This window comes from Genypterus blacodes, unplaced genomic scaffold (assembly GCF_046128005.1).
Source record: "Genypterus blacodes isolate CSIRO-AG114 ecotype Tasmania unplaced genomic scaffold, CSIRO-AGI_Gbla_v1 ptg000005l_1, whole genome shotgun sequence".
NCBI classification, from domain to species: Eukaryota; Metazoa; Chordata; class Actinopteri; order Ophidiiformes; family Ophidiidae; genus Genypterus; species Genypterus blacodes.
Genome location: NW_027466819.1, coordinates 2,314,883 through 2,329,312, shown reverse-complemented (window position 1 = coordinate 2,329,312; position 14,430 = coordinate 2,314,883). Strand labels below are relative to the sequence as shown.

The following is a 14,430-nucleotide window of genomic DNA, read 5'->3' as shown; positions in this document are numbered from 1 at the left end:
CTCCCTGCTCGGTGTTCGTCCCCGAGTCTTGTGAGGCCGCATGGATCCATTGTTATGGGCGCAGGTAGCGGACCGCGGCGGGGTGGCGGTGCGCTCAGCCTCGCGAAATCTGCTGTATACTGTTGCATTCTGACGAGCGCGGCTCCATCGGCTCACACACCCCGACGAGCTGACTGCCTGGGTGAAAACATGGCTGCTGCCGAACGTGCAGCAAATGTACGGAAGTGAGGTATGTAATTCTTCAGCTTCAAAAGCAGTTTTAGCAGTCAAAGTCCAGGTCGGCGCTTAGAATAAAGCAAACGATACAACTTGAGCTCACTAACTCTCCTTAAATGTATCCGAGCGGCATTGTTCAGTACACAAACGCATCGCAAAGTTGTGCGCGGAACAATCAGCTAGCTAATGTTAGCATTCTGCGGCTAACAGCAGCGGCAAGCTAGTTGTAAATCTCCGTGGTGCTGCTCGGTTGCTAACATGCTAACTGCTTCTGTAGGCACTGGTTAACGCGTAAACGTCGTTAACCCGCACCGCTACGAGGTAAACCTGTCTAAACTGGAACAAGGGCGGCTGTGGTGTGTGTACCGGCTAGCTAGCGGCGCTAAGAAGGTGCTACATCGCCAAACCGCCACGATTCTCATCAGCTCGCTGCAGTTACCAGGAAAACTCGGCTAAACATCGAGCTATGGCAATATTAGCCCACTCGGCTAACTAGTCGTTCACACGAAAGACAAACCAGCTCGGTTAGACTGCACTCTAGTCACAAGTTGCGTGTCACATGAAGTGTTTAAGACGTTATTTGAATTTCGCGAGTGCAACAGCCTGCAATTTGGTGTCTCAAGCGTTAATGGCATACAATTAGCTGGGCAGCTAACGGTAAGTTAGTTGGCTAGCCCCGCTAACTAGCAAGCTAGGTGTAGTAATGTTTGGCTGGAAGTTTCCCCGTGCTAACATGTAGCTTGTTTGCCAGGTCGCGAACATGTCGTGGTTCTGCTCATGAGCGCGTCACTGGACCTTTAATTCTGAACTTTACTGTTCACCTGCAGCAAACTAACGGTAACTTATCCGGCGGCACGTGTAGCGGCGGCGGCGTGTTTAACGGGAACCTTCGTGCCTGTGAGTGAGTTAGTTGTCGTGGAGCTCCGGGCAGCTGGTGGGCAGGATGGGGGGATTCGAACCTTTCTCAGCGCTATGTACACTAGTAGCATTCCGTGGATTTGTGTTGCCAGTAGGCCCCGTGGAAGTTTAAGAACGGAGCCACAACAACCGAGCTCGGCGGTAACGTGCCCACACACACTCACACACGCACCCTGTTGTGTTGATTATATCTCAGTTAACACTGTCTCCTCAATTCAAATATATATGTATTCAACCGTAGCATGATGCTTTCGTAGTCTACAGCAGTAACCAACACAATGTGGTGTGCGTGTGTATCCATGTCAATAGAGTTTAAGGCTTCAGAGTGTGTGTAGGGGGGGTGTCGTGTTTACATGCTGATCACACATGGCGGTGATAATAATGCAGCCTGGACATGTTAACACCACCTCAACACTAAATACACACTGTAGAGGAGGACAGGGAGTGGACTGACTAAGTCTGCTCCGGTAGATACTTTAACTAATAACACATTTTGCTTTGGCATTTTTCTAGTAATGCCCTTTTAAATATAGCAGGAGCGGATGTAGTGCATGTCAGGATGCAAAGTTGAGATCAAGGAGCACACAGACCTGCAGGAGTCTTCAAACCTCACTCACGGTGCAGCAGGGCTTATGGGGGGTTTGTTGACCTGGCTGTATTTGGCTCTCTGTAGAAACAGACTCCTTAGATTAAAGGAGTAGCCTGTGCTTCAGTTCATAATACACGGCGACTCTTCCTCTGGTTAGTCATCGCTGCTATCTGCTGTCGTATCTCCTCCAGCCGTCTAAATACACAAGACATCTCTGTAGCTGGGCATCACCTGGTTCAAAGGTTTTCTATCAAAAGGAGGTTTGTTGTTGAAAGCTTATCTGGTTTGACATTCATAGTGTAATAATATTTGGGAACATTGTTTGGCATTTATATGGCAATATTCCCTGGGCTCCTGCTGCACACCACCGTCATCTCCAGGCAGATTGCTGTTGATTTGCCTCAGGGAAGTTTTTATACAAATATATAAAGCCTCTGCGGCCGTTGTGCAGGTTAAGAACCAGATATTCTGCATACCCACCAACTATTTACATGGACTGCTTCTTCCTTTGCGCAAGACTTGTAAATCTGATATTTACTACAGGCGCCTTAAGGCAGCATTAAGCCCCATGACTTATCATGAATCTTTGCTGGGATGTCACCCACATGGTAGTTATTGTAATGAAGTGGTGATTATATATTTCTAGACAACTTAACAGACCTCAGTATTTTTATTACATCAATTTGAATTTGGGCTTTGAAACCCGGGTAGTTTAGTGAACGTTGTAGTGGTGGTGAGGTTTGTAGTTTAGATGAGTTGCCTTAATTAGTTTTGTCATGTTGGCTGTGAGGATGAGCGCTCAGTGTAAACAACCTTCCCCCCACTGCCCCCTTTCACTTTCTCTCTCTTTGCCCCCCCTTATTTTATGCATGGACAACTCACATTAGCTTTCTCAGTTGGAGTCTTTAGCAGCGTGTGAGTAATATGTGCCTGTGCTAGTGATTGTTCCAGGTGACTGTTATCTCCCCGGCTCCCTTTAGGAATATCAGGAACATGTATTTGTAGCAAGCGTAGCCTGTGTCTTTGATGTCGCCGTGGTAGCTCAGTGGAGGATATGGGAGGCATTGTCCCACGAACGGCGACAGGGAGCTTTTTAATCACTCCTGACGAAGGTCGGGCCATGAATTAATGTAACACGGTGCTAATTGATGCTGTATATTCTTCCCTCTAAGATGCACGGCCACGTCACATCTTCTTTGAGACGACACCGGTGAGATCATCGCTCCCCGAATGTCACTTCAATATCAATTCCACCATGTCACCGCTCTCTTTTATTGTCCTCTGTTGTCAGATTCATGAGACGGAGCAGTGACCGCTTGTTTTCTATTGGATACTTGGCAGCAGGTCCCCCCCGCTCACACACACAAATAACTCAGCTGTAATAAAGGCATTTTGTGTTTCATAATAACCCAACATACCCGCTAAGTTTTGGGATTGTGGCGTTTGTTTCCTTTCCGGCGGCCTATAGGCTAAAAGCAAATAGGAGTATAAAGATGAAATGCAGTGAGGGAAGGTATTGGCGTTTATTGTTCTTCGCCTTTATGGAGCTCTATTACTTCTGGTCTTGAAGCTGCGGAGCCGTATTGCTGTTGTGTTTTTAGTATTCTGCCAGCCATAGGTTGCTTTTTTTTCCATACGCAGCACTTTGCCTCTGGTTTATTCCACCGCCTTTGGGTGTGGACCAAATCAAAAATGCTGAAATAAACACCGAGTGCGGCTGCAGAATCTAATCACTGCCGCCGCCGCCGCTGCTTATCTGTCAAATAGATTATTTTAAATAGAAAAAGATCTGCCTGATAATTAGGTAATTAGTGAGATTGGTTGCCGTCCCAGGCGGGAGCGTAATGCCGGGGTGTTTCTTTGAATTTTCCAGCCGTAGTCATAAAACGACACGCAGGGCGGGCCGGCATTTTTGTTTACGTGACGTTAAGATGTCTCGGCAGCAGCAGCAGGAGCAGCACAGGTTGAGGGAGGGTTTGTTGTGCCTCCCAACGCCTCATAAAGTTAATTGTCATTTCCGTAGCCTTTATAGTCGTCCACAGTTTTAAGCCTGTAAGCCGTTGAAAGATTTCTGTTGTTTGTGTTTCAATTTGTGTGTGTGTGTGTAATCACATGAGGAAGGATGGCCGCCTGTTGCCGCGCCGGTTACCTGCTGTAGAGAGATAAACAACGGGCCGGGTGGACGTTGCCCAACCTGAGTCTGCAGTGTTATCTCCGCTGAATTGGATGGGAGAATTATCGTGAAGTGGCCGTGTCAGAAATCTGTGAACTTTCTTTGTGTGTGTAAAAGAATAAACGGTTTACCCCTCTGGCTAGAAATGACTAAACATGCCCTCTGGCCTGAATTCAGAACGATGACACAGTTTATTGGATTATTTCTGGTTGTAAGGCAAGCAGAACCTCCTGGCCCGACTTTAATCGATCCACGTTTGTATTATTTGCTGCTCTTCATTTATAAAATTATTCCTCGTTTCCTTCAGTCACTTTTATCTCTTTCCAGACAAAAAAAAAATGAGTCTCAAATGCACAACCCCTCCGCCGTGTTGGAATAGACGGAGTGAGTGATTGGTTATTAAGGCCGGATTGAAGCCCTGACCTCATTTCCTTCCCGCGTTGTCTCCCGTCAGTGTAACATCTCGCACCTTTTCAATGTATTTTCTTTGTACAGGCCGGGGCATAAGTCAGCTAGTTTTGCCTGTGGACAGAAGGTGTTGCTTAGCTACAACGACAGCAGAAATCAATACCCCTCTGGTGAGAGCTGAGAAATTACCTGAGCAATATTTAACAAAGGCTTTTTTGGAAGCTTTTGTTTGGAACGCCTCGGGGTACCTTCCTTGTGTTTGGTTTTAACTTGGTTGGTCAGTGAATTGTGACTAACCTGCGACGCTACCGCCACTATTGAGCTGTAAAGTCTCCCCGTGTTAACCTACTGTTCTGCCTACTGAAGCACATGTGTTGTTGTTGTTGTGTGTTCCCAGGTGCCCACATTCTGCTGCAGAGGAGAGAGCACCAGGATGAGGAGGCTGTAGGCACTCGCCATAGTATGGCCGCGTCCCGTTCTTCGCGTGTCACAAGGTCATCAGTGGGGCTCAATGGATTGGATGAGAACTTTTGCGGCCGAACCCTCAGGAACCGAAGCATCGCTCAGCCGGAGGAGACGTCCGTGTCTCCGCTGCCCAGGGCTCGCTCGCCGAAGAAGAAACAGGATGCCAAGCAGGATGCTAAGCACGACACAAAGCAAGACACCAAACAGGACATCAAATACGATTCAAAGCAGGACACAAAACAGGATACAAAGCAGGACAGCCAGCAGCAGCAGCAGACTTCATTGCAGGGAAAGTTAACGGACTCCAAGGCATCCTCACCTGAGACGGAGCAATGGGCCGGCTCCAGGAAGCGGGGTGTGTCGTGTTTGGAAAAAGACATTAGCCCGGAGAAGTCGGAGAACTGTGACAGAGGCAAAGGGGCGAACGATGCCTCTCCTCAAATCAAAAGGGCCAAGCGGTGTTCTCGCTCCGGAGGGTCGCAGGGGCCCGAGGAGGACGCCGAACTTCTAAAAGTCGATAGTCCGGCCTCCGTCTCGGATCCCAGTAAGGATGACAGTAGTGAAGATTTTCCCAGCCAAATCTCTAGCAACACAGCTCCTCCTTCACCTGTCCTCAGTAAAGCGGAGGTCGAGGTGACGGGGAACAAGGCGGAGGATGGTCACCTGGAGTGTGACGGGCCAGCGGAGCCCCCGAACGCTCACAAAGCCTCTAATGGACTCACAGAGAGTAGAGGGGAGGAACCTAGAACACTCGCTGAAGAGCCTAGCGCAAATCTCCCCACCGTCACCAACTGCGCTTCGCTGCTTAACGGGAGCCAGGCGGGGGCTCCCTCGTCCCCGGACCCCATTGTGCCTTGTAGAAACTCTGTCCCGGGGCAGATGGAGGTCTCTGGCTCAGGGGAATCGCCGGTCTCGCCCGCAACAACATTCGAAGCCGTTATGGAGGATCCCGTACCTGAGTTGATAGTGGCAAAGGAGCAGGAGGTGGAGGAGCTGGAGGTGGACGTGGTGGGCGAGACCTTGTGTCTGGCTCACGAGGAGCAGGTGACGGAGGGCGAGAGCGCTACCAACGGAAGGCCGGCCACACCCGCGCAGGAAGACGCCGCCTCCACCTCCTCCGCTACCACCAACATGAACAACAGCCCAATCAACAACAGCAACTCAGGAGAAACCACCCCCCCATTAGCACCGACCCCCTCCCCCACAGAGCCAGGATGCGTCCCCTCAGTATCAGGCACTCCCCCCTCCTTCACAGAGCCCTACGAACACAGATACACCCTGAGGACTTCACCCAGGAGAGCTGCCACTGGTGGCAAGGTCTCCTTTTCCAAGCCCAACTCCCCTCCCAGAGACAACGGCCCCCTGAGGGAGGAGGGGGAGGTGGTCATCGGGCTAGAAGAGGACTTCCCCGTCGTGGAGGAACCTGCTCCCTCAGAAGCAATGGGCCTCTCGAGCGAGGAGCTGGTTCCTGTGGACCCCGCGGACGGGCCGGGCGGTGAAGACGGCGTGCTCTTCGACGGCAAGGAGACCAGCAAGGAGCCGAGGTGCAGCCAGGCCGTGGAGGAGGAGGAAGAGGAGGAGGAGGAACCCGACGTGTATTACTTTGAGTCTGACCACCTGGCTCTGAAACACAACAAAGAGTACGTGTGACCTCCCGGGGGATGGAGATCTTCACCTCTCCTGCCCTTATGCTCATGTTCTGCTCTGCTTCTGAACACGTTGATCATTATTTTCTGTTATCTTTCGGTTACACACACACACACACACACACACACACACACACTCTGTCTGGTTTTGTATTAACCGGAGATGCACTTGAGTTCATTTGGAATGTGTGTGTGTGTATGTGCTAAGAGGGATGGGAAAGTACAAGGTGTGTGTGTGTGTGTGTGTGTGTGTGTGTGTGTGTTGTTTCATTTCCACCTTCTGTTTTGTGCTGTGATTGTGTGAATTAGCTGCCAGTTGTCACTTTTCCAAAGCCCTGAGAGATTAGATGTTAAAATGACTGTGTTGATTGCTTCTATTCTCTCCCAAACAGTAACTTGAGTATTTTACAGGAAATGGATGTCACAGTGTTGGGGGTGTGTGTGTGTGTGTTTTGTTGGCGGCCTGTGTATGCGTATGGCTGAGGAGCGGGTCACCTGCTGTGGTCAGTCAGGCTCTAAACGCACCCAGGCAGGTCAGCTGGTCGCATGTTGCACGTATGTTGGAGGAGGGGCCGTGGCGTGTTTGATGCATGTGTGTGTGTGACTGAGAGGGTTTCAGGTCTGGAGAAGGTTTCACAGTGTGTGTAATGTGATCTGGGGGAAGATTCTGTGTCATGCCACAGTTTGGTTGTGCTGAGGGAAAGAGTTTTGTGAAAGCTTAAATCAATGCAGAGAGGAGGCATGAGTCAGCACTTTCACCTGCTGAATATGGAAAAAAATGACATTAGGAATAATAATGTGTGGAGGACAGATTATAGTCAGGTTTTACCACCATGGGGACTTTGTTTCCCTCTTTACTCTAAGTCTAAGTCTTCATCATACTCACCGTGTGTATCAGGGAGCTACACTTCCCCCTGTTAGGTTATGAGCTGGGCTTCATACTCAACCTTTGACCCAGCATCTCCAGACCCTGGACACCTGGAGGTTCTCTCTCTCTCTCCCTTCAACAGATGAACGTAGCGATCTTCTGTTCATCTGACAACGTTTGCATCGACCCGAGGCTTGAATCACCACAGAACAGGAAGCGTACAGTAATACGTGTCGGCGTCTGAATGCCGATGAACACGGCTCGCTCTCCTCCACGTTCGACTCGATCTTGAGGGATTCCGGACTAACTGGCAACTGCTTAAATTAATTGTGTCCTCTGCATTGATTTTTCATTCGCGGCGCGTTAGAGGAGATTGATCCGCTCCGCTCGGCTGAGCACCTGAGCGTTGGGTTGTAACCATGTAGAACCAGCAGCAGCTCCCTGTGTAAACTGGCCTCTGACTCAGTCCCACACTTAGTCACTCACAGCTCTGTTTGCACCTCTCCTGTCACCCCTGAGGGTGCAAGTGGAAAGGTCAGACTTCTGCAGTGCTGAAGTCTCCTCAAGCGGAGCAGAGACAAAGTGTTCCGCCACGCAAAAAGGTTCTGCCATGTACTTGAAAGTTGGAGTGTGTATTTTGCAGAATCCTTAATCAGGTCATTGCTCTTCACACGCTGTCATTGTTTGTCTGGAGTCATTCTGCCGCCTTCAGTGGAAAATTCCCGCTGCTTACGTACGTACCAAAATGGCTGGTTGAACGAGTTGGCTTGGCCCAGAGCTACTGCCAACCGTCGTCTGATGGCTGTCACATCGGCTTCACCCCCGCCCTGTGAAGACTCTTAATTGGAACTAGACGGAGGGGCAAACAGAGATCTGTATAAGTGGTTGGAAACAGACGGACGGACGGATGATGTATCAGAGAACGCTTCATGCCGTCTACAGTTATTACAGTTTGTGCTCCGTGGTTGAATTATGTATCTGGGGTCTGAAAGTTTGATGAGTTTAGCTGCGCGGCAGAGTGTCAGGTTAAATAATGTAAAGTGTCCCGACTCGTCTCATCTCCGCCTCCCCTCTGTGTCAAGTTATCAGAGGTTGCTGCAGACCATTGGCGTTCTGGAGGCCCAGCGCACGCAGGCCATCCTGGACCTGGAGACTCTGGCCCGCCAACAGAGAGAGGCGCTCGGCGAGCCCATCGGCTTCGTGGAACAGCTGCAGAAACAGGTAAGGAAATACAAACCGCCTTTCCTTTATACACTTGATTAGTGCACAGACATGTTTAGGATAATATAGGGCCTCTTTCTGAGCGATGGTACTAGAGATCTTGGTGAGAAATACATTTTGACATCTGTCACGTCGGCATGTCGATGGCAGAGAGCCCATCAGTCCTCAGTGTCAATATGATCCCATCTTGTCACAGAGTGTTCTCTGGTACTGAGCGACTTCACAGCCTGACTGATTTCTTTCTCCTCATCAAAACACCACAAATACATCTTTTATACTTCATCAGGGCAGATCAATAGATGGATCCGTACAGGCAGGTTAGATCAGGTTTGATAGTGGCCAGAAAATAAAAGCTTGTCCTTTAAAAGTACTTGATGTTAAACTTGTGCGTGTGTGTAACGATCCCCCCTTCCTCTGTCCTGTCAGGTGAATCTGGGCCTGCCCTGCCCTCAGCGGGTGGTCCAGCTGCCCGACATCGCCTGGGAGCAGTACACCTCCGGACTGGGCGACTTTGAGAGAGAATTCTGCGACAAGAAGCGCAAAACCAGGCGACTGAAGCTCATCTTTGACCAGGGCGAGTAGAAATAAAGAGACAACACGCCGTCTGGATTCATATAATGTGGATTCTCGTCGTGTGGAATAACACCTCTACTCCTTTCCTCCTGCAGGTTTGCCCGCTCGACCAAAAAGCCCCGTGGAGCCCAAAAGGGAAGGAGAATCCTCCACCATGTACTCCTCACTGCCCACTAGTGACGCCCTGGAGAACAGCAGGCAAGCACAGGTAGGACTCCTCTCAGCCAGTCGCACAAACAAGGCGCCGCCGTCATCCAGTCCCCGAGTGAGTCACCCGTCTCCTGCCAGGCACATGTTCAGGTTGTTGGTGTGTCGCTCCTCCCCCCCCCCCCCCCCTTGTTCTCACTCCTCGCCGGTTACGCATGCAGCTCATGTGAGCACAAAAGACGGTATCTATGGAAACATGAGGAGTCCACCTTTTCCGCTCCTCTGCTTCCCTCCTGTTATTTGCCTTCGCCGTGCGCGGCCGGGCGTGCGTCTCTCCACATTATTGCACGGTGAGATTTGACTTTGTCCTGATCCCGGGGCACTGAACAAACAACTTGAAACAAATGTGATTATTTCCGCTCCGCTCCCCGTTTCCATTGCGGCGGTACATTGGCATTCAGCCAGACGCCACTCTGCATCCTAACGAGTTGGTGTTTGTCGGCGGAGGGCGCCGCTTTCTCCCCTCTTCGCCGTCACGTCTCCAGTCTCATCAGACAGCCTGCCTTTCCCCCGTCAAACCGACACATTCGCCGCGGCGGGAAGCTCAGCACGCGGCGTTCAATTCAAATGCTTTCCCCGTCAGTCTTTTAACATGTTTGTCACCCGTGTGCGTTCTTCTCCACAGATGATCCGGGGGAGGATATGTCACCCAAACAAGCCTGACACATTCAACCAGCTGTGGACCGTGGAGGAACAGGTAAGTGGCTGAATACGCACGCACCTGTCACTCTGTCACTGTTCCCTGTGAGCACATGTGAGGCATAAAGGCTGAGGTACAGAAACGTTTGCACTCCAGACAACAAAAGGTTGATTTTCATTCTGCACTCTCTCTCCTGCTGCTCTCTGCTGCCGCCTGGCCTCGCAGATCAGCTCACTTTCATTTATCCCTCGTCTGCCATCAAACTATGAACCCCGTTTCAAAGGCGGCGTTCTTTAATTAAAGCGTGTCGGCCTCCAGGATCCTCAGTGACGCGGCTGTGACACCATCTCTCCTGACCGTCCGTTTGTTTTGTAGAAAAAACTGGAACAGCTACTGGTGAAGTTTCCTCCGGAGGAAGTGGAGTCCAGAAGGTGGCAGAAGATCGCAGACGAGCTCGGGAACCGCACAGCGAAGCAGGTGAGTCACGGGGAGGAAACAACATGGCCGACGCATCACTGAGTGTTCTGTGGGCTGGCTGTGCGGCGGTTTCCTCTCTAAGTTAGTCTGTGATGATGTATTAACCATGTGGAGCTTTGACTTTGCTTCTAAACACTCAGACGTACTGCAGGCAGCATTTGAGTGATAATTGCACCCTCCGGCTACATAAGTGACAAATGTGTGTGTGTGTGTGTGTGACCTCAATTACTTCACGCTGTCGTACCTCAGTTGGAAATGAACAAGGACATTTCCCTGTGAACACATTGCAGGTTGCCAGCAGGGTTCAGAAGTACTTCATCAAACTGACTAAAGCCGGAATCCCTGTGCCTGGAAGAACCCCCAACATGTGCATGTACACTAAGAAGGTAACGGCCACGCTGCTGCTGCACGAACCAGACTGATGGGGGGGTAATGAGCCTGGTGTGTAACGTGTGTGTGTGTGTGTGTGTGTGTGGTCCTCAGGCGTCCAGTAAGAGGCAGCACCACCTGAACAAGCACCTGTACCGGCCCTCCACCTTCCTGACCTCCTACGAGCCTCCGGTCTTCATGGACGAGGATGACGAGCGCTCGGCGTATTATGGCGGTGTGCAGGACCCTTCAGCCGACGACTCGGTCAGTCCGCGGTCGCGTCGCCCTCTCGCCATATGTCCTCTCTCGCCCTTTCTGTTGTCTTTCTCTCTTAGTGCTTTTTTCCCCTTTCAAAGCCCCTAGAGGTCTCTTTTTCACGCTCGCCCCCTCTCCTCTCCATCAGCCCGGCCTCTCTCCGTCTGCTTTGCTTGTCCGCTGACTGTTGCGGTGACATTTCCTCCTTGTGCCTCTGATGGTCGTAACCTTTAAGAAAAGCCAGGTCGCGGTGCCCTGCTGAGGCTGTCGGCTCGACCGGTACATTAACCAAACCTCTGACACCGCAGAGAGGCAAAGTCACAGCCGAGGTGTTGCAGCACAGCCGGCAATCACGTTCCACTTCACCACCTCGTTTGCAGGACGGAGTGGAAGTTTCTGCAGGGCAAATGTGTCGACCTTTGACATTGTTAGGCTCCAGATCAGTGTGTGTGTGTGTGTAGGCACAGGCTCAGGAGCTGGGGTGCAGGACGGAGAGGGAAGAGAACATGTTTGCTTACAAACACACGGCTACACAAACAAGTCTAGAGTTGTATCTTTGGTGAAGTTGCTGATAAAGTTGCCACATTTTGTCTGTAGGCTGTGAAACATTGAGGTAATATCTGTGTCAGGATGGATCCCCTGGGTGAGGTAGAGGTGAAGATGATTTGTTTGCGCACACTAATGATCTTTAAATTGCCTCCCGTCTCCGTGTTCTCCTGCCGGCCCACACAGGACGAGGAGGGGATCCCTGTGGAGCTCAGGAACCTGCCTGAGTACAAGGAGCTGCTGGAGCTGAAGAGGATGAAGAAACGGAAGATCCAGGAGGAGACCGCTTCGGTGCGGCACCTAGGCTATAAGGTGAAGACACACACACACACACACACACACACACACACACACACACACACACACACACACACACACACACACACACACCCACCCCCCTCTATACAGTCAGGCAGTCGAATGATATTTTCCAAAAATAAGTCCACTGATGTTCTTTTCAAAGTGCCATCAATGTGTCCTAAGGCTAATGTGTGTGTCTCTGTCCGTGTGTGTGTCCTGTGCGCAGTGTGACGTCTGTGGCATGGAGCCCATCCAGGGTGTGAGGTGGCACTGTCAGGACTGTCCCCAGGACAACGCGGTTGATTTCTGCTCCAACTGCTCAGACTGGTGAGCTCCATCACATCACAGCTCCACTGACAAACACAACTCCTCTGTGATGTTTGGACTTTAAAGTAGAAAGTTCTGGCTCTGATGAATCTGATCCCATTCCAACTGTTCCTCGCCTCAGTATGCTGTAATATCCACTCTGGGTTGATTTGATCATTTTGATCCAGTTTAGTCACAACAGATGTTTTTTAAACTTCACTGCGTTTCCAACTGGCACTCTGGAAACATGCAGAGAGTCTGAATGATTTAAGGTGGAACAAGATTTAAGGGGGATTGACTTTTTATTTGTTTACTTTTTCACAGAATACATCATAGTTTTGAACTATGTGATGGATGGAGTTACATCACATGCTTATAGATCGATGCATCTTTACACTCAGCTGTGTTTGATCAAGCCACGACGATCTCCTCTGACTCTTCCTCTTCATCTCTTTCTTCCAGCTTGTTCAAGACAGAGACCCACAAGCCGGACCACCACCTGGAGCCCGTTTACCAGTCAGACACGTTTCTGGACCGGGACTACTGCCTGCCACAGAACACAGGCTACAACTACTTGGACCCTAACTACTTCCCAGCTAACAGATGACAGGGTCAGAGGTCGCCCGTAGCTCCAGGCTCTCTCCACATATCCCACAGGCCACTCTGTGCATGGCTCCATCTTCCAAGTCCAAGATAACCGCTTAACCCGCCGCCAGGCAGGAAGGCCAGCAGGCAGGCAGGCAGGCAGACAGGCAGCCGGGGCGCCTCAGAGCAGACCACAGTGCTGCTGGTGTGAGGGGGGGGGGGGCTGTTGGTAACTGGCCTCCCTGACTCCAGCACGGGCGGCCATGTTGGTTCCTCAGAGTTGGAGGGGCTCCGCTCCCCCTCCGCCAGGTTAATCAATGGATCTGTGATTTGAAACAAAACACACACACACACACAGACACACACACACACACACACACACACTATTTTTAAAAACAAAAAGCAGAAGGCACACGACATTCCCGAGCTCTGTGACTCCAGGAGGGCCGTCTCTGTTCCCCCTCCTCCCTCCAGTAATCTCTCCCTGTGCTGCTTTGAAAACTGATCAGTCTGGTGAAGCGCCCACCTAATGGAAACGCGTGTTTGACCCCCGTGTGTGTCATAGTGGACCTTAAAATAATCAACTGACATACACAGGTGGTTTGTATGTGTGTGTGTGTGTGTATGTGGTCTCCGTGTTATGCAAGAGTGACAAATGTTCTAGGTAGGTATGCGTTAGATTTGAGTATTTATGAGTCGCACTTCCTTAGCGGGAGCGAGGCTGCGGCGAAGGATGTTAGGCGATGTTTCAGGCAATGGAACTTCAGACTGTAGAACATCAGACACAGGAGTTTTATTGATCAACAGACCTGTTTGTGTTAAATGGATTTATGCACCATGTCAGTATGGAGCATCCCGACCTACTGTCATACCACGCTGCTCTTTACCCATCACTTATCAAACCCTCTCTCTCTCTCTCTGTCTCTCTCTCACACACGCACACACACACCCACTGTCATGTTTCCGTTCAGCTACACGTCGCTCTCTCCACTAAACCCGAAGGAAGCACTACAACGCAGAGAGCAAACGTTGATTGAAGGCAGATTTTGCGAGCTAACGGTAACGTATGGGAAAAATTTGCGAAGGCCGTTTTTCTTTCTCCCCCCCAACCCCCCCCCCCTGATGTGTGTCGTCGTCGTCGACCATGTTGAGTGTCCAAGTATACGGTGAAAAGTAACCAGCGCTAGTTGCTCTGTGCCATTTTTAAAAAAAAGAAGTTGTTTTTCTGGGGAATTCCACCTGTGAACGTGGCCACAGCTCCGCCCCTTTCCTGCGTGGGGCCGGTGACCTCCATCGTCCTTAGTCAGTCAGTCAGTCTGTCATCATGCCTCTAGATTCTCTTTAATTTTGCAATTCATGTAAAGGTCCATTTAAAAGATTGTATTTTTATTAATCTATTTAAAAAGAATTGAGGTAGTGGTTGGTGCCTCCGCCGCCGTGGAAACGACCCACACAATTTTATACACATAGATTTTGTTGTGCTTGAGTAGACACCATTTTGTATGGTTTTCGTCTCCTTCCCTCACCCCCTTTGCCCCGCTTCAGTATCTGTGTATAACAGTCTGTTCTTATGTAAAAAAAAAAATAATAATGTAAAAAAAATACTAGAGGAGAACAGTGGAAATAAAAGTATGTGAAAATAGTGTTTCTACACCCGCTTCCTGTATG

General features: G+C 50.3%; 1 protein-coding gene across 1 annotated transcript; it reads left to right on the top strand.

Annotated features, from left to right (window-relative positions):
* The first annotated feature begins 103 nt into the window (after nt 1-103).
* Nucleotides 104-14,413, top strand: zzz3 (zinc finger, ZZ-type containing 3). The gene is made up of 12 exons (XM_076148350.1): nt 104-229; nt 4,702-6,409; nt 8,366-8,504; nt 8,931-9,078; nt 9,173-9,285; nt 9,910-9,981; nt 10,300-10,401; nt 10,692-10,787; nt 10,885-11,034; nt 11,758-11,883; nt 12,098-12,198; nt 12,640-14,413. The coding sequence occupies exons 2-12, from the start codon at nt 4,767-4,769 to the stop codon at nt 12,782-12,784; spliced, it is 2,835 nt and encodes a 944-aa protein (XP_076004465.1). The 5' UTR covers nt 104-229; nt 4,702-4,766; the 3' UTR covers nt 12,785-14,413.
* Nucleotides 14,414-14,430: the final 17 nt, after the last annotated feature.

Coding starts and splice junctions, on each gene's coding strand:
- zzz3 (XM_076148350.1), top strand. CDS start 4,767: ATGGCCGCGTCCCGTTCTTCGCGTGTCACAAGGTCATCAGTGGGGCTC. Junction 6,410..8,365: donor GCTCTGAAACACAACAAAGA/GTACGTGTGACC, acceptor CTCTGTGTCAAG/TTATCAGAGGTTGCTGCAGA. Junction 12,199..12,639: donor TGCTCCAACTGCTCAGACTG/GTGAGCTCCATC, acceptor TCTTTCTTCCAG/CTTGTTCAAGACAGAGACCC.